This window comes from Sodiomyces alkalinus (genome assembly GCF_003711515.1).
Source record: "Sodiomyces alkalinus F11 unplaced genomic scaffold SODALscaffold_8, whole genome shotgun sequence".
Classification (NCBI taxonomy): Eukaryota; Fungi; Ascomycota; class Sordariomycetes; order Glomerellales; family Plectosphaerellaceae; genus Sodiomyces; species Sodiomyces alkalinus.
This window is the reverse complement of record NW_021167086.1, coordinates 549,898-572,826: the sequence shown is the minus strand read 5'-3', so window position 1 is coordinate 572,826 and position 22,929 is coordinate 549,898. Positions and strand designations below refer to the sequence as shown.

At 55.5% G+C, this 22,929-nt stretch overlaps 9 protein-coding genes across 9 annotated transcripts; 4 read left to right on the top strand and 5 right to left on the bottom strand.

Annotated features, from left to right (window-relative positions):
- Window position 1: 1 nt before the first annotated feature.
- Window positions 2–1,191, top strand: SODALDRAFT_352083 (hypothetical protein; the record flags this gene model as incomplete). The annotated part of the gene is made up of 3 exons (XM_028613573.1): window positions 2–382; window positions 473–542; window positions 626–1,191. 3 exons carry the CDS (start codon window positions 2–4, stop codon window positions 1,039–1,041), a joined length of 867 nt encoding a protein of 288 aa, XP_028464652.1. The 3' UTR covers window positions 1,042–1,191.
- A 368-nt stretch (window positions 1,192–1,559) lies between these two features.
- Window positions 1,560–2,769, top strand: SODALDRAFT_298481 (hypothetical protein; the record flags this gene model as incomplete). The annotated part of the gene is made up of 2 exons (XM_028608843.1): window positions 1,560–2,089; window positions 2,215–2,769. The coding sequence occupies 2 exons, from the start codon at window positions 1,560–1,562 to the stop codon at window positions 2,387–2,389; spliced, it is 705 nt and encodes a 234-aa protein (XP_028464651.1). The 3' UTR covers window positions 2,390–2,769.
- A 45-nt stretch (window positions 2,770–2,814) lies between these two features.
- SODALDRAFT_298478 (UMP-CMP kinase) lies at window positions 2,815–4,571 on the top strand. The gene is made up of 2 exons (XM_028608842.1): window positions 2,815–3,499; window positions 3,599–4,571. Exons 1-2 carry the CDS (start codon window positions 3,169–3,171, stop codon window positions 4,297–4,299), a joined length of 1,032 nt encoding a protein of 343 aa, XP_028464650.1. The 5' UTR covers window positions 2,815–3,168; the 3' UTR covers window positions 4,300–4,571.
- A 112-nt stretch (window positions 4,572–4,683) lies between these two features.
- SODALDRAFT_361665 (hypothetical protein) lies at window positions 4,684–4,944 on the bottom strand (the record flags this gene model as incomplete). Its single annotated transcript, XM_028614395.1, has 2 exons — window positions 4,684–4,806; window positions 4,876–4,944. The coding sequence occupies 2 exons, from the start codon at window positions 4,942–4,944 to the stop codon at window positions 4,684–4,686; spliced, it is 192 nt and encodes a 63-aa protein (XP_028464649.1).
- Window positions 4,876–6,782, bottom strand: SODALDRAFT_380328 (eukaryotic translation initiation factor 3 subunit M). Its single transcript, XM_028615102.1, has 2 exons — window positions 6,050–6,782; window positions 4,876–5,919 (listed from the first exon to the last, which is right to left on the bottom strand). Exons 1-2 carry the CDS (start codon window positions 6,613–6,615, stop codon window positions 5,124–5,126), a joined length of 1,362 nt encoding a protein of 453 aa, XP_028464648.1. The 5' UTR covers window positions 6,616–6,782; the 3' UTR covers window positions 4,876–5,123.
- Window positions 6,783–7,594: 812 nt separating this feature from the next.
- Window positions 7,595–10,065, bottom strand: SODALDRAFT_325421 (Pkinase-domain-containing protein; the record flags this gene model as incomplete). Its single annotated transcript, XM_028609979.1, has 4 exons — window positions 7,595–8,052; window positions 8,177–8,546; window positions 8,657–9,249; window positions 9,363–10,065. The coding sequence occupies 4 exons, from the start codon at window positions 10,063–10,065 to the stop codon at window positions 7,595–7,597; spliced, it is 2,124 nt and encodes a 707-aa protein (XP_028464647.1).
- Window positions 10,066–12,407: 2,342 nt separating this feature from the next.
- Window positions 12,408–16,126, bottom strand: SODALDRAFT_281071 (PH domain-containing protein; the record flags this gene model as incomplete). Its single annotated transcript, XM_028608269.1, has 6 exons — window positions 12,408–13,728; window positions 13,798–15,187; window positions 15,259–15,325; window positions 15,393–15,779; window positions 15,850–15,983; window positions 16,063–16,126. 6 exons carry the CDS (start codon window positions 16,124–16,126, stop codon window positions 12,408–12,410), a joined length of 3,363 nt encoding a protein of 1,120 aa, XP_028464646.1.
- Window positions 16,127–16,341: 215 nt separating this feature from the next.
- SODALDRAFT_361662 (hypothetical protein) lies at window positions 16,342–17,492 on the bottom strand (the record flags this gene model as incomplete). Its single annotated transcript, XM_028614394.1, has 6 exons — window positions 16,342–16,487; window positions 16,578–16,644; window positions 16,684–16,775; window positions 16,918–17,008; window positions 17,108–17,216; window positions 17,452–17,492. 6 exons carry the CDS (start codon window positions 17,490–17,492, stop codon window positions 16,342–16,344), a joined length of 546 nt encoding a protein of 181 aa, XP_028464645.1.
- A 683-nt stretch (window positions 17,493–18,175) lies between these two features.
- Window positions 18,176–22,820, top strand: SODALDRAFT_314461 (hypothetical protein). The gene is made up of 3 exons (XM_028609262.1): window positions 18,176–21,072; window positions 21,142–21,723; window positions 21,809–22,820. Exons 1-3 carry the CDS (start codon window positions 18,460–18,462, stop codon window positions 22,721–22,723), a joined length of 4,110 nt encoding a protein of 1,369 aa, XP_028464644.1. The 5' UTR covers window positions 18,176–18,459; the 3' UTR covers window positions 22,724–22,820.
- The last annotated feature ends 109 nt before the right edge of the window (window positions 22,821–22,929 follow it).

Here is a 22,929-nt window from a genome sequence, read left to right as displayed (position 1 = left end):
TATGACCGACAAACCAGAGTGGGAAGTCTATTTCGACACAGAGTTGGGACCTGGCTCCGATCCCGGAGATGACTACGTATCTGCAGTGGCTAAGCACGCAGCAGTCGGGTCATTGTTGCGGGCCCCTGAAGATGAAGACGACGCCCTCGTCGCGAAAAGAGCCGCGGAGCAGTTTCGCGCCTTCTACACGCAATACTACCACGACGAAGACCGTGGCTATCATCGGGCGCCGGACAATGAAGTTTATGGCCTGACTAACGACCTTACCCACTTAGCATTGTCGCTGGTTCCCATCATCCCCTTCGCAGACTACAAGCACCGTCGGCTATCCATGTTCGTCATTGATTTGAAAACCTTAGCTCCGCAAGAGTTTGACCCCAAGGTAAGGGTGGTAGAGATCCGTCCTCGCAGATGTACGTTTATGTACCTTATCTTCTCCGCTGACAAAAGTTTTTTTCGTGGCTACCCCTAGGACCCTCAGCTTCTGTTCAATGCCACGGCAGTCGGGGACGTCGTCTACCCGTTTTGGAAGAGGAACTACCGTAAGCATCGCCACCAGTCCCCCACCCCCCCCGGGCCCAAGTGAGTTGAAAACCTGACGACTAACAACTTCCCTGCGCTCCAGTCAGCGATCCGAGGCCGCGCAAGGAATACGACGAATGGATCAGCGTGTCCGTGTTTATGGCCCGGCTATTCGACGCGGGTATTCTAGGGAAGCAGGAGATGAATTGGATGATTCTCGACATTGCAGAAGGGCTCGAAACGAATGGCGAACGCACGTGGGACGGTCTTATCAGAGCGTGCAAGCAGGTTGTTGCTACGCAGTATATCCTCATTGCCGGTCATTTCCTTGCCTCCTTGGCAAGGTCCTCGACGAAGATGGGTGGTTATTCGTTGGATGCCGACAAGTGGAAGAGGTGGGCGGCCAAGCTTAAAGAGTTGGCAACTTCGGCGTCGGATGAATGGGGATTGAGAGAGGCGGCTGCTGCTGCCCACGAGAAGATGATTCACCTGTATCCTGAGGCGTTTGTCACGTCGTAGTAGCATGACGCATGGCCTTTCATAGGGGTGCATTCCCAGGACATCGAAAGGACGAAGGAGGATTGCCAAACTAATCCCATCCCTGTGACACAACCTGGATGTAGATTGATCGAATCACCCCGAATTAGAGGCTGTAATGTAGTTATCCTTCTTGGCTTCTGGACAGTACCGAGGAACTAGCATCATTGTCAGAAGCAGAACGACGTTTCCGTACCTTATACGTCGAGTTCAAGATCTGCCGGAAAAAGCCGTGAGGGGGGTGGTAAGCTGGGTTTCAAGGGGGGCCCCACCCTATAGTACCACTCTGACGTTCCCTAGGTATCTTAGTCAGGATTCCCCGATTTCGTTCGTACACGGGTGACCGAGAAACCCCGAATATCCGTGGCTTGATATTCGTATAAATCTCCCCGGACCGCCACCTTTGCTCGAATCAACAACAAATTGGCGAACCAAAGGGGTGTTGAAAAGAAAAAAAAGAAAAAAAGAAAAAAAGAACAAAAAAAGGGACAAGAGACACAATGACCCGCCATCCGCTTCAACGCCTCGCGGCCCCCTCGCGGACCTTCTCCCTGGCCCTACACACGGCGGGCCTCGCGTCGTTCCTCATGTCGTTCCGCTTCCTCAACGAGCTCCTGCACCCCATCGCCCACGGCTTCGGCGGCAACTACCAGCACCTGACCAACATCGGGCTGGCCCTGTCCTTCGCCACCTTCGTGGCCGCCGTGCTGGCCGACCTCACCCTCAGCCCGGCGCTCTTCCGGCTGAAGAACGTCCTCTCCGTCACGTCGGCCCCGCTCGAGGTGCTCATCACGCTGCTGTACTGGGGCATCCGCGCCGTCGACAAGAAGCTGCTCTTCCCGCCCGACTTTGAGCTCGCGCTGGTGCCGGATCTCAGCTTTCATCTTGCCCCCGCGGTGGCGCTGACGCTGGACTTGCTGCTGCTGAGCCCGCCGTATACCGTCCCTGCGTATGGCGCCATGGCTATCAGTATGACCATTGCGTTCCTGTACTGGGGGTGGGTGGAGTTTTGCTTTAGTTATAACGGATGGTTCGTTTTTTTTTTCTTTTTTCTTTTTTTCGTCTTCTTCTTTTTTTCTTTCTTCCTTTTTCATTTTCTTTGCCATTGAAATCCTTCCTCCCCCGCGCCCTGTTCTCCTTTAACTCGACCCGCAGGTATCCGTATCCCATCTTCGCCGTCCTCGACACGGCCCAGCGAGTGGTCCTGTTTACCTTTTCGGCGTCTCTCATGACTGGTAGCACCGTACTGCTGAAATGGCTGTATGGTCGCATCAACGGGTACGGGAAGATGGAGAAAGAGGCCCATAAGCCGCTGAAGAAGGTCCAGTAGGGGAGGTATCTTCGGGGGGCATGCGACGTGCCGGGGCCTTGGTTTGTAGTTGTCTTTGTCGTTCGAAAGACCACCAGGGAGCACTTTGATTGAAGACCAAGATGGAAAGTTAGACAGCATCACAGAGTAGCGCAGCCCACTGCATCCTTCACATGTCATGACATGACCTCAACAGCAGGCATAGATACTCGGTAAAGGTGGCACATGAATTTCACACATATAAGGAGGTTGTTCAGTTTAAGAAGGGAACCAGGTTTAGTAGCGTGTTACTACCGTACGTCCTACGTATCGTTACCGTGATACGGATGAAGTATCTCCAGTACGAAGTACAGACAAGTACGTAAGGTACCCCTGCAACTGAACCCCCCATGCACCCCTATCGCGCTCTGGGAGCTAAAATTATTTTCAGGACTGGAACGCGCACCAGGAAATTAAAACGGCAAAACATGCAACGTACGTCTGGCAATTCCGACAACGAAGCTATCCCGTAACTTCCACAAGACACAAGCGGCGGCGGGAGCAGCAGCAGCGAGACAAAAAGCAGCACGACAGGAAGAAGAAGAAAGAGGACAAAAAAGAGATCAGCAGGACAAGTCGCACCCAGCAGACGAGACCATTTCATCACCTGACGTGACGTGACTCGACTCAATCCAGACCGACAACTCGTCGTCATCTTGCAGAAAACCTGCACCGAACCATTGCAGCCACCGCGCATCATCACACGAACGTGGTCTTAACTGCGTTGCCGCTCTTTTCCACACCACTCGCTCCCTAATACCATGCAGCCCTCCATCTCGGCCCGCCTCCTCTGGAGGAACCTGCCTCGTGCTGCATCCCGTTGCACGTCCTCTGCTCCTGCTCCTGCTCCTGCCTCTGCTCCTGCCTCTGCCTCCTGCTTCTCGACCTACGCCACAAAATCTGCAACACCATTATCCTCTCATCTCCTCCGTTCCTCGCGCCGCGCCTTCCAGCTCCAGCAGCAATCACAACGTGCCTACTCCTCGTCCGGCATCCCTCCCAAGGGCGGCATCAAGTTCTGGCCCTTTCTCGTCATCCTCGGTCTCTGCAGCGGAGCCTATACCCTGCTCGTAAAACAAAGAGCTACTGAGGGTAACACCCCCCCTCCCCAACTGCCCCCTTCCTCTCTTCCTAAGAAGTCCAAAAAACCCAGTCGATAACAACAGCTAACATGCCATAACCTCATCCCAGCCGCATCCGCCTCCAAGATGCCCGCCGTCGAACCCCCCAAATCGTCCGGCCAGCTCCCCGCCCCGTCCAAACCCGCCCCGACCTTCTCCCCCGACACCACCACCGTCATCTTCGTCCTCGGCGGCCCCGGCGCAGGCAAGGGCACCCAATGCGCCAACCTCGTCCAGAACCACGGCTTCACCCACCTCAGCGCCGGCGACCTCCTGCGCGCCGAGCAGGACCGCCCGGGCTCGCAATTCGGCCAGCTGATCCGCGACTACATCAAAGACGGCCTGATCGTGCCCATGGAGGTGACGGTGCAGCTCCTCGAGAACGCCATGGCCGACACCATCCGCGCCGCCGCCGGCCCGTCCCCGAAGAAAGAACACCGCTTCCTCATCGACGGCTTCCCGCGCAAGATGGACCAGGCCTTCAAGTTCGAGGAGGCCGTCTGCCCCGCCCGCCTCGTCCTCTTCTACGACTGCCCCGAGGCCGTCATGGAGGCGCGCCTCCTCGAGCGCGGCAAGACGAGCGGCCGCTCCGACGACAATGCCGAGAGCATCCGGAAGCGGTTCCGCACTTTCGTCGACACGAGCATGCCGGTCGTCGACCACTACGATAGCCAGGGCCGCGTCGTCAAGGTCGATGCCACCGCTGCCCCGGACGTCGTGTACAAGAAGACTGTCGAAGAGCTGAAGAAGAAGCTCGGCGATAAGTTTTGAGGCGTCTGCGCAGGCGTGACTAGGGTCTCGGTAAGGAGGTTGGCTGTCGAGGGTCAAGGGTCCTGATCTACCGCCGCCTGTTTCTGTGCTATAGACATCTTTCTTTCTTTCTTTCCTTTTACTTCAGTCTTCTTCTTTTGTTTAAGTACTACCATTTTGCACCCCTAACGCTGAAATACTTGTGGCGAGGGGGCTTTTATTTGTCTTTCTACGTAATAGACACCATAGACCCGAGCACTTCGCTCAATACCATTTCCTTCTGCCTCTGTTTTAGTTCATGTTATTACCGTATCTTGCCAGCCAGACACCCACATGTGACCACGGAGTAGAACTACTGTCTGCCTTTCCACTTGGTCAGACAACCAGCCAGGTGAACCCCACTGTCTATTGAACCAACTTCCTCGCATTAAGATGCTCAGACATGCACAGATGGTCAGACGCACCGACATATTTGGTAGGTTTCCCTTTTACCATTCGTTCATGCCAACCTAGCCAGCCAAGCCAGCCCTACCCGCAATGCAGAAGCCCAGCGCCTAAAGCCGAAGCGTAACCTAGGAACCAAAAAGGTAGACACACGACGGCTTCCTTGTCCCCCATTTCGCCCCACCTTGCGAAGCATTTATACCACAGAAACGCAGCCGTCATGGGTAACACCCTTCTCCTTCGTCCCGAGCTCCGGGGGCGGGTTTTTAATCGCAAAAGAACAGGTTAGGATCGTCATCAGAGAGCGTCTCGTCTCGTAATATGATCAAGGGAGGGTGCAGTCTCCTCGTTCGTCTTCTTTTCCACGTTTCCTCCCCTCCTCATTTCCCCACACAACCTCTTCAATCCTCATCCTCCGTCCTCAGTCTGGGTTCCCGAGGCTCCTTAGGCTCCCGGTGAGGACCGTCCCTACGACCACCGCGTTGCCGACCGCCACCACCACCGCCGCCGCCGCCGTTACCGCTATCCAAGCCCTGCACCTTACGCTCGAGCTCCTGCATTTCCCTCTCCTTCTGCGCCCGCGCGTTGCCCTCCTCCTTACGGACGACATCGAGCAGGTTCGCGAGCGTGCCGCGCCACGAGTTCAGCCGGGTAGCGAGCTCCTGCCACTGCCGGGTACCAAAAACGCGGTAGGTGACCTTGTGGACGAGGAAGGCCTGGTCCTGCTGGGAGAGCTTGCCCTCGACGAGGCCCGCGCGGATGACGTCGATGGTCCACATCTCGACGTCCTCGGACGGGATCTGCAGCGCGCGGGCGACGGCGCCGTACTCGATGCGGCGGCTCGTCGTCTGGGCGCCCAGGCTGGCGAAGGTGAGCAGGCGCATCTTGCGGAGGAGCTTGTCGTCGTCGAGCCCTTCCTGCTCGATGAACCCTTCGTGCTCGTCGTTGAAGTCCTTGTAGTCCTCGAGGTCCTGCTCGGCGAAGATGTCCAGGAGCTGCGCCCAGACCGGGTGCGTCTCGTTCAGGTTCTGCACGCCGGGTATGCTGCGGAGGTCGTTGAAGAGGAGGTGCGTCGGGGACAGGAGGGCTTCCTTGACGGCCCGCAGGGAGAGCTCCTGCGCCTCCTCGGAGCCGAGCTCCTCCTTGTCGTCGGCATCGAAGGTGCGCAGCGCTTTGAGGAGATATTCAAAGCTATCTCTGTTTGTCCAGAATTGTCAGTATGAAGGAATGAATGAACTTTTTCAGCTTTTTTTTTTCAACCAGAGCGAAGCAAGAGTAAGGGAAAAAAGGGGAAAAAAAAAAAAAAAAGACAGTATGCACTACTTACTCAGCATGGCCGGCCTCGGCCGCAACGTCGGCAATGTCGACATACATAGTCCGCTGAAACTCATCACCCGTGTTCCAGTCCTCAAACCAAGCAGGGATGTGCTTCAGATACGGCTGCAGGACGTCAAACATGGCGTGCGACTTGAGGAACTTGAGGATGGCCGAGAAGACGTTGAAGCGGATGGGGTTCTTGGGTTCGATGAGATTGAAAACGGTAGTGAGGGCGTTGAGGCTCAGGTTGACGCCGTTGACGGGCGACGACGGGATCGGTTTGGCGAAGGCTTGGCACAGCGCCGGCAGGTGCCTCTTGGGCTCCTCGGCCTGCATCACGAGGTGGATCATCAGGTTGGACGCCGCCGTGAACTCCTTCTCCGGGACCGAGTTGAGCGCCGCCGACGCGCGCACCAGCTTGGTCAGGACCTCGTCCCGCTTGCTGTCATCTTCGGCCAGGGGCTTGATCTCGTCGACGACGTTCAGGTATTCGGCCATCTCGGTCGCCAGCTCCGCGAACGTGCCGTCCACGAAGAGCAGCTGGGGCTGCGCATTTTGGGTGGATCCGGCCGCCATGATTGCGTTTCAATCTCTGTCGCTTTGGCCCCGCCCGACGAATTTACGGTTGGGAGTTTTGAAAAGAGGGGCGCCAGGTCCGATGTGATCGTGTTGGGGATGCCTCGGCGTGGAGGGGATGAAGGGCGAGGAGGAGGAGGGGGGTGGGTTTGGTTCGAGATGTTTCGCCGGTGGTTGTCGAAGAACGGGTGTTGCTTCGATTGTGGCCCAGCGGGGTCTCTTGTTTCTTGCGTGGGTGGTGAGTCTGGATGGTCCTTGCAGTGTGCCCACCGGAATTTTTTCTGCCTGTGCGAGGAGGGGCGCTAAACCGAAATAGGACCTCTACGCGAAGGCGGTGACCCGGTTGGGACCGGCAAATCTCCGGCCGGCAGTTTCCAACAACTGTCAATCATTTTCAAGCTCCCAACCACCATTGACACGATAAGCTCTTGATACTTCAAGGGAGAGAATGCTGCTACGCTATCTGAAGCTCTGGAAACATACAACCTTCACCTACCTTACGTACTTTACATAACTCCGAAACGGAACCGACACCATACTTCTGATACAACCAAAGAGGTAAAAATAATTAATCAGGGACCTTTAGGTACCTTAGTGAGTCCCGCGACAACGCCGTACCCCTTTCGGTCTAGATGTTGGATGCAAACCCCGTTCTGTCGACATTAAATGACAACCCCTCCACAATGTCCCGTCAACTGCCTGTACCTAGAAAGGGTAGTAACGGCTCCCACCAAAGATGGTTCTGCCTAGTCTCCAATATATAATAGCTCGGCCTAGCCAGCCAGTCAGTTGCGCCGAGCCTGGACAGACCCTCTGTCCCCGGCTCAAGCCCCGAATCCCTGATAGTCCATTCAGAAATACAATGACGAAACAAACCAGACCTCAATACTAGAAACCGTACAATCCATATACGCCCTGAGACAGGGACCCTGAACACAAAAGTCCCGCTGCGGCTGGGTCACAAAAGTCACTGCCCCCTTCACCGACGGTCCTTGCTCTTCTTCTTCACATCCGTTACGTCTGCTGTCGAGTAAACGCTCTTATCGTCATTCGAGAACAGCTGCTCGTCCCCCTTGCCCCCCATGGCCACGAACTCACCAACGGCCCGGTTATGCGCTGGTCCCGGCTCCTTGATCGCGGAGGCCCCGGCCTTGCCCGCCTCCGGCACGTCGGGGTTCTTCGAGAAGATCTTAACGGGCGTCTGGCTGTCTCCCACGGGCCGAGTTGCGACGTCCACCGTGTTGAGGGACGCGAGCAGCGTCCGCTCTCTAGTCATGCCCCGCCGCTGGACTTCCAGCCCCCGGATGCCGCCAACCAGGCCATCCGTACTGTCGTAGACGTTGGGCGGGCCCTGGGTCACCCATGGATGGGCCAGGCATTGGTCGATCGTGTAACGTCGTTCGGGGTCCACCACCAGCATCGAATCGATCAGGTCGACTGCCATGTCGTTAGACTCATCCCTCTTTTTCTGACAAAAAAAAATTGGGGAATGGGATGTGAAAGGCGAAAGGTAAAGGACGAAAAAGAGAAAAAGCATAGTCGAAAAGTCGGGGCTACTTACGAGCTGGGTCGCCAACTGAGTCCCAGTAAGGCGACGGGTAGTCGAACCGACCACTCCTGATCTGCTGGGACAAGGTGTAGGGGAAATCCTTGGAGAACAGCTCATCGGAGAATGGAGGAAAGCCGCACAGACAGATGTACAATACCACGCCCAGAGACCAGACGTCCACGGCCTTGGTGTACTTGCGGTGCTTGGAATCGGCCAAGATCTCCGGCGCCACGTAACTAGGCGTACCGCAGAGCGTTGTGGTGAATGACTCCTCGCCGATAATCTTGGCTAGGCCAAAATCGGCAAGCTTCACACGGAGGTCCTTGTCCACCATGAGAATGTTCTCCGGCTTGATGTCTCTGTGGACGATATTTCTCTCATGCTGCTCCGGCTCGTGTCAGTCTGGCAGTTCGCTCACCAAAGAGGTGGGGGCAGGACGAAAATGAGGAGTGCGAAGATGAGAAGAAGGACGAGGAGGAAGGGAATACGAACCAAGTACTTGACGCCCTGGAATAGTTGAATAAACAGCTTCCGGGTTTCGTTTTCGGTGAGTTTCTGCTTCTGCACTATAAAATTGAACAGCTCGCCCTCGGAAGCGAGTTCCAAGACGAGATAGACGGCATTCCGCTCGTTGAACGTATCCTTGAGGCACAGGACGTTAGGATGGCTCACGCCCATGAGAACCGCTATTTCCTGCTGCAGACCGTCCTGCTTCGTCCTCTCCTCCATGCCGGGCGTCTTGGTGAAGACCTTGACGGCGTAGCGCTGACCCGTCGACTTCTCGACGCAGAGGAACACCTCGGCAAAGTGCCCCTTGCCCAGCTTCTCGAGCAGGGTGTACGACTGCAGGAAGGCGCTGGTCTGGCGGGTCTTGGGATACCGGAAGATAAAGCGCTCCTTGTCGAGCACGGCGATCTCGTCCGACTGCTGCAGCTCTCTCCGTTGGTTTCGGCCCAGGAGGGCTTCGTTGACGAAGGTGCCGTTGCTGGAGAGGTCCTCGACGATGGCGACGGTGTCTCCGCCTTTGTTTTCGGTGAAGATGAGGCAGTGCCGGTTCGATACACTGGCGTCGTCCACAACGATGTCTATACGCAACGGTCAGCGACGCAGCCCAGGTCATTTTTCGTAAGAGAGGAGGTCAAACAAAAAAAAAAGAAAAGAAGAAAAAAAAAGAGGAAAAAGAAAAATCACTACTCACCACATTCGGGATGTCGACCGATCAAGTACCCGCCAGCCACATTGCCATTGGCATCCCCTGTCCGCAAGGGCGACTTTCCCTTCCTGTCCGCCGTCCCACCGCCGCCGGACGCCTTCGGCAAAGGGCAGGACGTCCGCTTCCTCATCGCGATAGAGGGACCATACTTGGCATTGAGCGGGAGCAGGTACCCCCATACGCCCTCCCTCGCCTCGTCCTCCACTTCACCGGGGAAAGTGTCCCTGGTCTCCGGCGGGTACTGGGAAAACGCCTGCGTATCCTGCGGCGGCGAAGACAGGACATTGGTCTGCGACACGGTATCCTCCCTCGGGTTCACCTGGCTCGGGCGGCCTTGGGGCGGCGTGGCCGTCGGTTCCTTGCGCAGGGCCTCTTCGGACTCGGACTCGGTGGTGCCCAGATGGGTCAGCGGGGAAGGCAGGTGCTGTTCGTGTGTGACGGGGGTCTTGTTGGCGGCGCCCTTGGCCTTGGTCCTGGCCTTGTTGTTGTCCGGGGCGGCAGCAGAGTTGGCGTTGACGGAGAGCCTCTCGGAGCGGCGGGGCTTCTTGGAGTCCAGGTCGTCCTCCGGAAGCGAGCCCTTGAAACAGAGGCCGCGGTCAATCAGGGAGCGCCAGAGAGCTGGAGAGAACAGGGCCGGACTCACTCGGGGGCGCTTCAATTGGCTCTTCTCGGCGCGGGGGGGGGCCATCGCCTTCCGTCTGGGTGGGAAGCACGAAGGATGGGGGTACGAAGCACGGCGCACGAAGCCCTGGTGGACAGGAGCGAGAAAACACGGAGCTGGGGATGAAGAGCGACCAACAGCAACCAAAAGTAGCTATAAAAAAAGAAGAAAAAAAGAACAAGAAGAGGAAGAAGAAGAAGAAAAATATAAAAAAGCGCCAACTGTGCTGTGCTTTGACACCTGAGCCGTGACAGTAGTCGGCTAGGAGAGGTCGGAAAGGTAGGTTCCAGAGGTTCGGCCCTGTCGGGAGTGACGCGAATAGAACTAGGTAGTTATTGAAGGTATGACGACTCGGGAGACTAAAGAAAAAGGTTCTAACGAGTGTACCGGGGGAGAAAGGCTCGAATGAATCTAGTGTTACTTGAACTTCGGCATAAATGAGAGGGTTGACCGGGGACTAAACAAGCCGAATCATGGGCGGGCCCTCGATGATGCGTAAAGTAAAAGAAAGTAAAGATTGGATAAGGAGTCAGAGCTGTTGGATACCAGCGAGCTTTTCAGGGTGCTGATGACCTGTGCTCTCTGGAGAAGCAGTGCAGAGGTATCTGTACCTAGCATACCTCGCATTAGCCCACCTTCCAAACGTCTTTTGCAGTACCTTAGTGTATGGAGTACCTGTGCTGGGTTCGTGGGAGAGAGACGGACCCACTGTTCTGTACGAATTGGTACACCGGGCAAGTGCCTGTGCGTAGGGCGCAGGGGAACGGGGAACGGGGAACGGGGAACGGGAGGGCTTCAACGGCAATACAGTGGTGCAACGTTCCTATTAATTGGTCGATGTGGCGGGGCAAAGTCGAGGGCGAACAAACATGCGTGCGTCCCCTTTCACATCTTGGGGGGGACGGGACGTTCTGAAAGGACCCCAAAAGGAAATGGAAAAAGCACGAAATATATCGCTCTGCCTGACTTTTGAACCCTCTTGGCTCGGACTCGTGACTAGTACCTGTATGGGATACTGACACCCAGCCCCGCGCTGCCTCCGGTGTTTATGATGGTTATAATGACCAAAACGACTGACCACAACACAAGCCTTTGGTCACGAGCAGCAGAGAGGCAAGCCATGGTAGTGGCTGAGCAGAGCACACAGCACGCACATTTGGCAGTATAAGTGCTGTGTAGTCTCCCTGTGTTGTCCTGCGTTTCAGGAGTCCAAGATGGGGTTGTACCAAGTGGCTGAGGTTGGTCTTTTTTTCTCTTCGGCCTTCTTTTGCCTTCTTTTTCCTTTTTAGGACCTAGGTAGGGCTAAAAGTCAGGTCCTAGCTCCCGCGAAAATAGGCAGCAGGCTCTTATCTGCTTGGGCGGGGAAAGAAAATACGAACCTTTTAACACAGGTACCTTACCATGACTTCGTATACCTTGGTACAAGAATAATCGATCGTAATACCTTAGTAAAACCACGGAAATGCGACGTCTATCATTACGTCCGTCCCAGAGGGCACATGGCCTTGTCATGTCTTGCTCGCTTTACCCTCAAGTCTCGGATGACCTCCTCTCCACTAACACAGCTCTGCTGACCTGGGGGTTCTTTTGTTACGCAACTAACATCATACCCTGCTCATAAAACTCCATCGAGGTATCAAGGGAAAAGATAAGAAGAAAAAAAAAGAAGAAAAAAGAAAAAAAAGAAAAAAAAGAAGAAAAAAAGGAAGGGCTCCCTAAGACTCAGTCGATGCCTCAAATGTTTCCACGCCCGAGTGGCTTCATCGTGTCATTACCATTAACCAGGCCTTATCTACACAAACCAACTAGCAAGACCTGCAGCAAACGACCTCCCTTTCTCGTGCGTAATGCGTCGATACCTATCCGGCCAAACTGGCGAAAGTGATATCCGCCGTGTCCTTCATTAGTTCCCTTCCAACCCGGCCGTGATACTTCATCTCTTCTGACCGAGGGCAGAGAAGGCCCCTCCCGCACAACAGATATAAAGTGCAGAAGAGCACATATATACGTCTTTCGGCTGAATTAGTTGAAAGAGCAAGAAGAAAGAGAGAAAAAAAAAAAAAAAGCAAACGCGCCGACTTGACCTCGTACTGTCCAAACCAGACGTACCAGTTCGATCGCTTTCCCATCAGGGAAAATCAAGAATCATCATGGAATCATCATGTGCGCCGGGAGCTCCCCCTCATTTGTCCTCATCACCCTTACCCTTTGCTTTTCCTGAATGTGTCCACCCATCGTAGCCTGTGAACCCGGCCGTTATGATCGTCCACCATCCAACACGTGCGGTCCAGCGACGGTGATCGTCGTACCACCCGGTCCTGCGCCATGCAAAGATGGAAAGTGGGCAGCCGGCTCAAACAAGTAGGTCGCTACCTCTCCGGAATTGGGCTCTTAGCCAGACGCCCGCCAGCGCTCACTCTCTTCTGCAGCCTCGCTTCCTTCTCCTGCTGGTACCGCTCACTCACGCTTAGATTCGGCCGCAGAGTCCCCACCGAGTCGCCCGCAAATCCGCTCGCCCGGCCCCTCTTCTGCTCCACGTACATCTGGGCCCTACGGCTCAGCGGGAATGCCGGCATGCTGGCTGGCATCTCCGCCCCGTTCTGCATCAACAATTCCGCTACCGGAAACGAGACCGGCTTGTCAGGCTCGGGCTGTTGACCTCCGGGCGGAGAAGGCGATGCCGGGTCGGCTGCGGCCAGCGCCAGGAATACCGCATGTGTGCCTCGTGACTTGTCCGTAGCATTCGGGTTCGCCTTCAGTGCCAGCGCGTAGATGACCTGCTGTATCTCGTTCTTCTTGATTCCTGCCAGGAGCGTCTCCTCCGCCGTTGCGTACCGTGACAGCGTAGGCGATAGGGGCTCCACAAATGCCCTGTCCACGTACTTGGCCGTGATAAACCTGAGCCGCTGCTCTCGGGTTGCCTGCGGCCCCGGCTTGACCGCCGGGTCGAGCTTGGCTTCCCATACCATGTTCGCAACCCGGTTACCAACGAGAAGCAGCAACTCGACAATATCGGGCGTGAAGGACGTGATGTCGAGCGTGAGAGACCTCACTTTGCTGATGTGCGTGCCCAGGGATCGGTGAATGCCGCTGCACTCAATGCAGAGGATGACAGCCAGGTTGATCGAGACCCATTCGACCTTGGCCCCGGACCCGCAGTCCACACACCAACAGTTGCCTTGGTCGTTATTGCGCAGCATCTGAAGCAGCTTGTCTGGGTTGTCGTCGTAGCCGGAGCTAGGTGCGCGCGATGTGGCCGGCCTCCCGCCCACTGTGATACGCCGAGCCGGCGTGCCGCTACCGGTGCTCGTAGTCGCGCTCGCGTGATGGTTACCATGTCCCGACGGCCCCTTACCGGTCAAAATGGACCCAATGTCCCTCTTGAGGCTGCTCGAACCGCCGCTGGAAGGTGGCGGCGATAGGCCAGGCTTCTCGAGCAGACGCCCTTCTACCGCACTTTGCAAAGCGTTGTTGATCGACGTAATCCAGCTGTTCATGTCCTCCTCCGATGTGGCTTGATACACGCGTTTGTACTGGGGCGTGATGACCTCAAAGCAAAAACGACGCTCCGCATTGCGGGCTTCTCGTACTGACGCCATTCTAAGATCGATGGGATCCATGTGTAGATCGAGCTTCTGCTTCCAATTGCTGTACTCGGAGAGTTTTCCCTGATCAAGAACAATCCAGAACCTAGGAAATCGTTAGCAAAAGCTGGGCGATCAAGGACAGAACATCTCCGGGGAAGGGAAAAAGACGAACTTGTGCCAGCCCTGCTTGTTCAAGTTGCGCGGGTCTACATGACTTCCCGGCCTGCTCATGGCCCATAGGAGGCCTTCTTTTCGCTGCGAGTTATTCCTGTCTGCGATCACCAGCTGAGCGTGATCTCTTTCCTCTAAGTCACGTATGCCCTTGAACTTGGATGCCGCAGCGGGGCTCCCGAGGTTTGAAGCGCCGACACTACCTGGCGATCTGGACAGCTCGGCAGCCCCTACAGCTGATGATGCGTTGGCGCCGGTGGCGACACCCGTCCTGAGCTGAGAACTGGTGCTGTCGGCCCGGCCCAGCTCGCTGTCTGAGGTCGAGGCATTCTGGCCATTGACAACGGAAGTGTACGCGTTGCCCGCGGGAGGCGGCGATGTCAGATCGGGATCCGAATACGGGTGGTTCCCTTTTTCGAGCAGCCGCCTCTTCTCCTCGCGCTCGCGTCTTTGGTACTGGAATTCTTTGTCTGCCTCGTGAACCTCGTTGGTGAGGGCCTCCAGTTGCGGAAGCAGGGCTTCGATCTTTTTGGCTGTGTCAAGAAAGCCCCTCGCCTGCGCGTCGGCATATCGCGTGAGATGGGAGAGAACCTCCTGCTCCTTGCGGCCGCCGTGCAAGTCCTGCATGAAGCTGGAGTAGTCGAAGCGTCTTAGTTCAAACGTGCGACGCTTCGCTTGATATTTCGTATCACTTTCGGCAAGTTTCTTGGCCTTGACCGAGTCGTGCCGCTGGCCGAGATAACGAGAAAGATATGCATAGTAGTCCTTGCTCTCCTCTTCAAAATCCCTTTTCTTGTTCTCGGCCTGTTTTATGTCGAACGTGTAGACCTTGCTCAGAGGCTCGATCACGATTTTCTGCAGGCAGCGCGCATTCTTCTGTTCATATTCCAAGATTTCCTTGGCAATCTTGTTGAAGTAGTGGTCGATCGCAGGCTGCACTGCATTTGCGTTTGTGGATGCCGCCTCGCGTAGTGCCTCCATAAAAGACTCGAATCTCGCGGTCGCTTCCGTCTGGGCTTCCTGCGCCTGCTCAGCTTTCTTCAGAACGCGCTTCATTTGCACCCGCATATTCCCCGTCTTTTGTTCCAAGGCCTTGATGGTGGCTCGGAAAACCGGCCCGTCGTCGCTGATGGTGACGTTGTCGTCGCCAGGTTTAGGGCACGCCACATCAACCTTGACTGGCTCTTGTGGAGGAGGCGGAAGGGGCTGCTGTACGGCCGTCAGAGGCACCTGCGATCCAGCGGCAGAAACGGGCGAGCCTGGTTCCTCCAACTCGATGTTACTGATACGGGAGTCGACAGATTGGGAAGATGCTACACGGATCTTGGGAGGCGGGGCGAGGTGGAAGAGCGGCGAAGGAGAGTTTGGGTGGCTCATGGGTGACGAGGTATCTGAAAGACATTAGCATATAAAGTCTGGCCGTTCTCAGATGCAAGTGCGGCGGAGGGTGTCGAGAACTCACTCGCTACCCAGTAAGAGAAACTCGCAAGGGTGTGCAGGCGGTGGGCGCGAGAATCGTATTCGACGAACTGTCCGTTTATCGTGTCAGAAGTGAGACAAGGCAGAGAAGAAAAGAAGTTTGCAGATTATACGCACGCTACACGAATTCCTCCAACCACCTCCCTTATCCTCGAAGTTCTTAGGCGGTTTCCACTTCCATGTCCATTCGAATGTGACGGAAGGACTACCACCTGTAGAGTAATCGCCCACAAGCTCGACATTGGCGTTCTTATGGAGATTGGGGTCTGCATGGAATTCGCGGGTCACCAGGTTCTCAACCTCGCGCGATGTGGAGGCGTAGACGTAGGTGAGGCTGCTGATGTGGGTATCAAGAGGTGCAAGGGTTTCGGGGGCATCGTTGGCGGTCTGGACAAGTTGCTGTGCCTGGCGAGTGATGAAGGAGAAGGTAAAGACGAGCTCGTCGTCGCTGTTGAGCTTGAGGATGAAGTTCGGGCCCGCGCTAGGATTCGATTGATCTGTGTCCTGTAGCCGCGAATGTTAGCCCGGTCGGTCGACCAAGAAATGAACTAGTGTTTCTTGGGTGCATACTCACTTGGATGAATTCTATGGGGGCAGTCTCGCCTGTGGGACGGGAAACGGTGACTCGAGAGGCAGGGAAAGCGTTGGGAGTTATTTGGATTGACGAGCCGGAGCGCGGGTTGGAAATGACTAATGACGATATCAAGACTAAAGCAGAGGAAAGAAGGTATGAAAGTCAGCTCAGCGCGCGCACATAGTAGAGGTAGGAAAGCAAAGGTATGCCTACGTCTATTCTGGTCTCTCAGATAGAGAGCTGCCCCTTCATCGGGGCGACTGCTAACGTTACCCATGTTGAGGCGACCATAAAAGAAGGCAATGGACAGAGCCAGTGAGAAGAGACGTTAATCAAAGTGATTATAGAGGTGGGAAAGCGGTGGGGGATATTATGGTGTGGAATCTTGGTCGCAAAGAAAACGTAGCACAATTGAAGTAAAGTTGGTGCAGAGGCAAGCGCGCGGATGTCGTGAATGTGACCCAAGATGTGAACAGTGGGCCATCAGCCGCATCAGATGTGCACGCAGTCGAAACAAGGAGGTTTAAGGACCGTGGCAGGTGCACAAAGGCGATGGCTTGGGGTTGGTGGGGAGGACAAAGTGACGAAGGACTGGCAAGTCACTATCTCAAGGGCATGTGGGGGGTTGAGAGTGTTGCCTGTAGTGAAAGGGGAAAAAAAGAATTAAAAAGGGAGAGAGGCTAATAGAAGGTCGAAGACGGAAATGGTGTAGTAACGGTGATCAAGACCTGTGATGCTGATTGTGCTGGCGATGGTACGAGTACTGGCAGAAAGCTTGGCTGCGGCATGTCTGCCCTGTCAGGAAGATGGATGAAGAAGTGGAAGAGGCTACACGGTGTCCCTCCGAAGGAAAGTGGGGATGGATTCCGTGGTGTTCAGATCAAGGCAGCCGAAATAAGGAGATCCGGCACTGAGATCAAATAGGGCTGGGTGAAGTCGAGTTGGACAAAGAAGAAGGAGAGGAAAAAAAAGTTGAGCCGAGTCACAGTCGCAAATCGAGGAAAGAGGCGAAAAGAAGAGCCGATAGTAGAAGAGGGGTACTGTAGATACTTTTAGTGACTGTTGTACCTATCTGCCGGGTAACGGTTCGGTGGTGGGCACGGGCACTGAGGTGGTGGGCTTCAGTTTCCTGCCTCGTGAGTCGGAACACAGCCTCCTTCTGTGTTTCTGTTGTTTGTCCAGGCCAGGCGTCAGCACTCCATGTTAGTAGAGGTTCATTAGCGTGTACCCGGTGTCGTGTTTGAAAGTTCCGACTGACGGATGCAGGTGACGTCGGTTGAATGGGTAAATCGGTAGTGGGAAGCTCGAAGTGTAAGCCGATGAGATGGGGAATGGAGGATGGGGTTGAGTTCGTGGAGAATCTGACTCTAGGGTTCAACTGGTTGTGGTGGTGACACAACGGACCAAGCAGTTAGGGGTGTGGGAGGCAGGAACGATTTAAGCACATGTACGTACATACACTTTCTGTACATACCCGTACCTAGCTGGTGATACCACGCATATGAATGACTACCAAAGTACTCCGCATGTAGTACCTCCTATGTACTGCATTGTAAATACCCCACCAAGGCGCTTGCCAATCAGACAGAGATACTTTCTTACGTGTTGCGCGTGACGCTGCTGCTCCCCTGAAACACCCTCATTTCTTGTACACGTACCGTACCTAGGAATCGCCTCAATTTCAAGGACAGCCGCAGGTGAAAAGTCGTACTGATATAACTAACTCGGGCTACGAAGCTTCGGTCAATGGATCGTTTCGTGATTTTACATCGCATTCTTTTATTCCCGTCAATAGGTGAATATTCGTTGAAGGGAGTTCCAAGACGGATACAAATTTCGTTTGGATAGCAGGTTTGATCCTCACCATCGCATGAATACGCTTGTTAGCCGTTGCCAATTCGTGTAGCATGATAGTTGTTCTTCCAAAGGCAATCGATTTTAAGCGAGTTGCGACTTGGGGCTCATTTCGGTTCTCGCATGGATGTACGAAGAAGGGATTTGGCGGTATTGACATGCGCACACTCATCATGACGTTGTTGCTGTTCGGTCAGCTAAGTTTATTAGCACCTGGGGGGTAGGAGTACCGAAGAACCCCTGCCGTTGCTGCCACAGACCTTCAAGCAGTCGGCAGGTCCATTGGCTGAAATGCTGCGTTGTGCCAGCAGCGGGTGGGGGCGCGTGTCACTAAGGTACCTTATGTACGTGTACCCTACGGAGGTACCTAAGGTACCTGTAATTACCTGCTCCGTCCGTCGGGGACTCCCTACCATCATCTTGCTTGGGTCGTACCTCACCCTAGGACCTCCCATCACCATCGCCCAACGTCACCAGCTTGACAACGCGTCTCCTCCGTGAATGAAAGCCACCAAACCCTCCGTCCAGAATATACCCCGTGCTTCCTTTGTTGAGCCATATTCGCGAAGCCGACAGCTCCGACACCCTATTCTCACGACGTTATAGGTCCCTCCCTTGCTCTTCATCGAAGCTCCAGCTCCGTACACTGCGCGGCAGTGGCCGCCAGGGAGGTCAACTCTCGTCCGCAATCGTCCCTCGACGCCTTGTGTTAATTCCTTCTCCGGTCACCCTCACCATCCTGCTACTCATCTCACTATGTCATCTGCCTCAACCCGTTCTTACCTGCATCGTCGCCTCGATAGCAGCAGGAGCACTACCCGGTCGAGGGCGTCTTCCCGAGCCCAACAGCAGACTGTCAGCTACGACGAAGCTTACTCCTTCGCCCTCCGCATCGCCTACCTCAATCATCTATTGCAGCCACCGACGAAGCGAAAACAATGGGTCCCGGCGCCGAAACCCGTTGAGCGGCAGAACTCCAGCGCCTTAATCGGCCAATTCGCCTCGGGCAGCGTCAGACTGCCCCATGGTTTTCGCCCCGACTTGGAAAAGAAGATGAAAGAGGTTCTCCAGGGCACGTCCCCGCTACCAGGCTATAACGATCCGGCCGTCAAGAGGAGCTTTGCGCTCGCCTTCAACTCCTTCACCGAGAGGGCGTTCCAAAAGTCGGTGGATAAGGACAGGAAGATTGAGCCCTACATCCTCATGTTTTACTCCTCCGCTCGCAAAGCGGCCCAGTCGACCGCCGCCCACAACGGTTCCGCGCACGACGACTCCTCGAAACTATTAGCCGACCGACACATCGCTCTGTTTGTGCGTTTGGTCTCCCATATGCTTCGTGAGAATGGGGCGGATCGGGACAGGCCCGAGCTCATGAGCCGCCTCGGCACCCTGGAGAACAAGCTCCTCACCAACGACCAGAACCTAGCCGCTGTCACCGGCCAAAACGGCGGCATAATGATCGAGGTCACTGTTCCCATCAGCCACGACGTCAAGGATATGCCCATGGTCTTGCTCGTGTCGCGCATCTTCGACCGCCAGCCCGCCGATGCACAGGCTGATATCGATGCCCACATGTCGATCTGGACCGAGAAGGCTGCTCTGCAGGATCTCAAGGCATACCAGCACAGGTTGAATTCCGCTGCCACCGGCGCGTTGCGCAAGCAGGACTTCGACCTAGACGAGGCGTTCGAGGCGTGGAAGCGGTCGGAGGCACCTCATCTCTCACAGATACTCCTCGACATCCTCACAGCGAAGCCTGAACTGGCCAAAGCCTCCTCCTCGTCCGCCTCGGCATCTACGGGCCTCGATAGCAAACCTTTACCAGGACGACCGCAGTCATTTTATGGGGACGATCAAGCATATGCTGACCTGGGCAGAGCCATCGCCAGTGGCGATTATTCGAGTCCCACGCTCGACCATTCCCTAAGCCTAAGCTCCCTATCGCTGGACGATGCCCCGAGCACAATCCGGACCGTTGACGACCCTACGTACACGTTCATACCCCCAGATCCCCGGGCTTTCTATAAATCGATCCTCTCTTACTGTATGGATCATGATCATCGCAATTCAGACCCCGAGCTACCGTATGCACCGTTATCCAAACACACCGTGGAATTTCTGGTCGAGCTCTGTGTATACTGGCGGGTGCCTCAGTTCTCGAGGCTGGTCGCGTTCCTAGAAGTAGCATCCAGGCGTTTCCTCGATCATAGAATAGGGGTGGATGAGCTGGCCATCTGCTTGGACTTTGTCAAGAGCGCGGGAACGGAATTCAAGAAGCCTCCTCACATTGAGCAGTATGCCGTTGGGCTCACCGGGATCGACCGGTCACTCTGGACGCTCCACGATTACGCCGCCCATCAGCACACATTGCAACTCCTTCATGATGCGCTCTTGCGGGATCTCTACGATCAGCTCCAAGGATGCTACGGCCAAAGTCCTCCCAATATCGGGATGGTTATGCACCTCCTCGAAAACCACGTCCAAAATGACCCCGGTTTCTCGCCGCGGTCTGGGCAAATGGAGGACTTTGCTACCCAGGTCAGCGAACGGCTCCGGAGATCTGCACAGGAACTCTATACGGCCATCGTCGAGGCTAAATTGCCAGATGACGCCGCGGCGTGGCAATTCTGCCATGTTGTGGAGATGGGCAAGCTGGTGGTCAGCCGCATTACCAAGATCCAAAAGCGGTACAGGAACGCGCCGGAAATCATGGGGGTGAGGCCACTGGCCATACTCGTGGAGAGTACGCTTCCGTTGTTCGAAAAAGACGCAGAACATATCATCGCAAAGTCCATTGAGACCGCCCAAACTAATGGAGAGGAGATTGACATCCAGGACGGGTTCGACTTGTACCGAGAGCTTGTGACGCTGCGTGGCCACCACCGCCAGTACCTACCAAACCAGCCCTTCGCATTCGACGTCGAGGCTTTACTGGAAGGCTTCGTGTGGAGGTGGATTAAGACCACAGAGGGTAGAATGCAAGAGTTCGTCGAGAATGCCATCAAGCAAGACAACTTCGGAGTTAGGCCTTCGAATGCGGACCAACCGCCTCTAGATGCCGAACGGCACAGCGTTTCCATTGTCGACCTGTTCATGCTGTTTAGGCAAACAGCTGCCCAGATCGAGGATCTGCACTGGGAGAACGAGTATCATCACGCCCGCTTCATGACGCGGCTGGCTCATTCGTTCGCTGTGGGGATCGAAAAGTACTGCGAGCTGGTCAGTAAGATTTTCGCCGCAGATATGGACCGGCCCTCGCCCGAGGAGCTCGCCACCGCGTCTCGGACAGCACAGGAAAAGTTCCTCAAGTATGCCAAAGATGCCTGGAACTCCAAGGAGAAGCCCACCCCTTACAACTTCAACTCACAGGTGCGTAACGAACCCATCCTGCCCAGGGTCCATTAAGTCGTAAAAAGATCATTCTAACATCCCGACCAGGTTTTTGTCATGCTCAACAATATCGAGTACGCCAAGCAAGAGCTCGATAAGCTGGAAAGGTCAATAAATGTGGATATGTGTGCCGAGATCATCCGTCAGGTGGAAGGTCCCAAAGCGCAGCCCAGGAAACCCAACAAGTATAACTTTACGGTCAAGGTCGTGGAGGCCGAGGACCTCAAGGTGTGCGACACGAACGGATTCAGTGATCCTTACGTCGTCCTGGTGGACGAGTGCCAGAATCGTCTTCACAAAACTAGAGTCATCCGTAAGAACTTGAATCCGCGTTGGGATGAGACCATAGACATCACGGTAACGGCGCCGATCACCATCCTCGCCACGATATGGGACGACGACATGTTCGGGGATCACGACTACGTTGGGCGGACGTCATTTAAGCTAGACCCGCTGCACTTTAGCGACTACATCCCCCGAGAAGTCTGGCTCGACCTTGACTCCCAGGGCAGGCTCCTGGTGAAGATCAGCATGGAAGGCGAGCGAGACGACATTGAGTTCCAGTTTGGCAAGGCATTCAGGGACTTGAAACGCACTGAACAGTCCATGGTCCGGAAGATTACTGACAAGGTGAGATCCGATCTTGGTCCTCCATGCTTTTTTATGTTTTTTGCCGAGATTTGAAAAGCGTACGCTAACAGGCAATCCATGGTAGCTTCGGGACCAGATCAACGCGACCATTTCGCTTGAGACGCTCCGAAACCTTCTCAAGAGCGGTGGCATCGGCGCGTCTGTGACGAGCCTTTGGAAGAAGAGGGCTTCGACGATGCCGGTAGTGCTGACACGGCAAGACATCGAAGACTCACTGGGGCCTCTCTGCGACTACTTCTTCGACAACTTTTCCGTCATGAGTCAGACATTGACGAAAGACACGATGCGGTCCGTCATGCTTCGCCTCTGGAAGGAGGTCCTCCTGGCCGTCGAGGGCCTTCTGGTGCCGCCCTTGTCGGACAAGCCATCGGAGCAGCGACAACTCAGCCAGAAGGAGATGGACACGGTGTACATTTGGCTGGACACGCTCTTCAAGTTCTTCAACGCCAAGGACGAGACGGGAGCGGAGCTGGGCGTCTTACAGAACGACCTCAAGTCGCCTAAGTGGCACGAGCTGGCGACGCTCAACTTCTTCTACTTCGAGGATACCAACAACCTAATCCGCGAGTCGGAGCGCATAGCGGCGGCTACGGCACAGCGGGCGCAGCAGGCGCTCATGCAGCACAGCCGGCTCTCGGCGCCGGTGTCCCTGGGCCCGGCTCCCACGACGGGGGCGGCGGCGTTCGGGAGCATGGGCACGATCCGGCGCGGGAAGAGCATCATGATGAGCCGTAACCTGGGGACGATGCGGCGGGCCAAGGAGGAGAAGCGCAAGGAGGCGCAGGCGGACCCCAACGACGACATGATCCTGCGCATTCTCCGCATGCGACCCGAGGCGACGTGGTACCTCAAGGACCGCAGCCGGCAGAAGGAGCGGCAGTCGGCGGCCACGGCTGCGGCTATGATTGTGAGGAACAGCGTTCATCAGGGATGGGCCACGGGGAGTGCGGCAAGCGCGCGGTCTTCTCCTAGGCGCTGAAGAGAGGCAGGCAAGGAATGACTTTAGCAGGCTCGGAAGATGATGGACACATCCAGAGTCGTGTGTGTGTTGTATTTTTTTTACGGCATGAATGGGGTGGCGGGAGGACGGGCTGGAGCTCTTTCTGGTAAATTGACATTCCATGATGGTTCGGTGGGTACATAAGCGAGCGCATGGGAAGCATGTTCTGTTGACTACAGGGATGA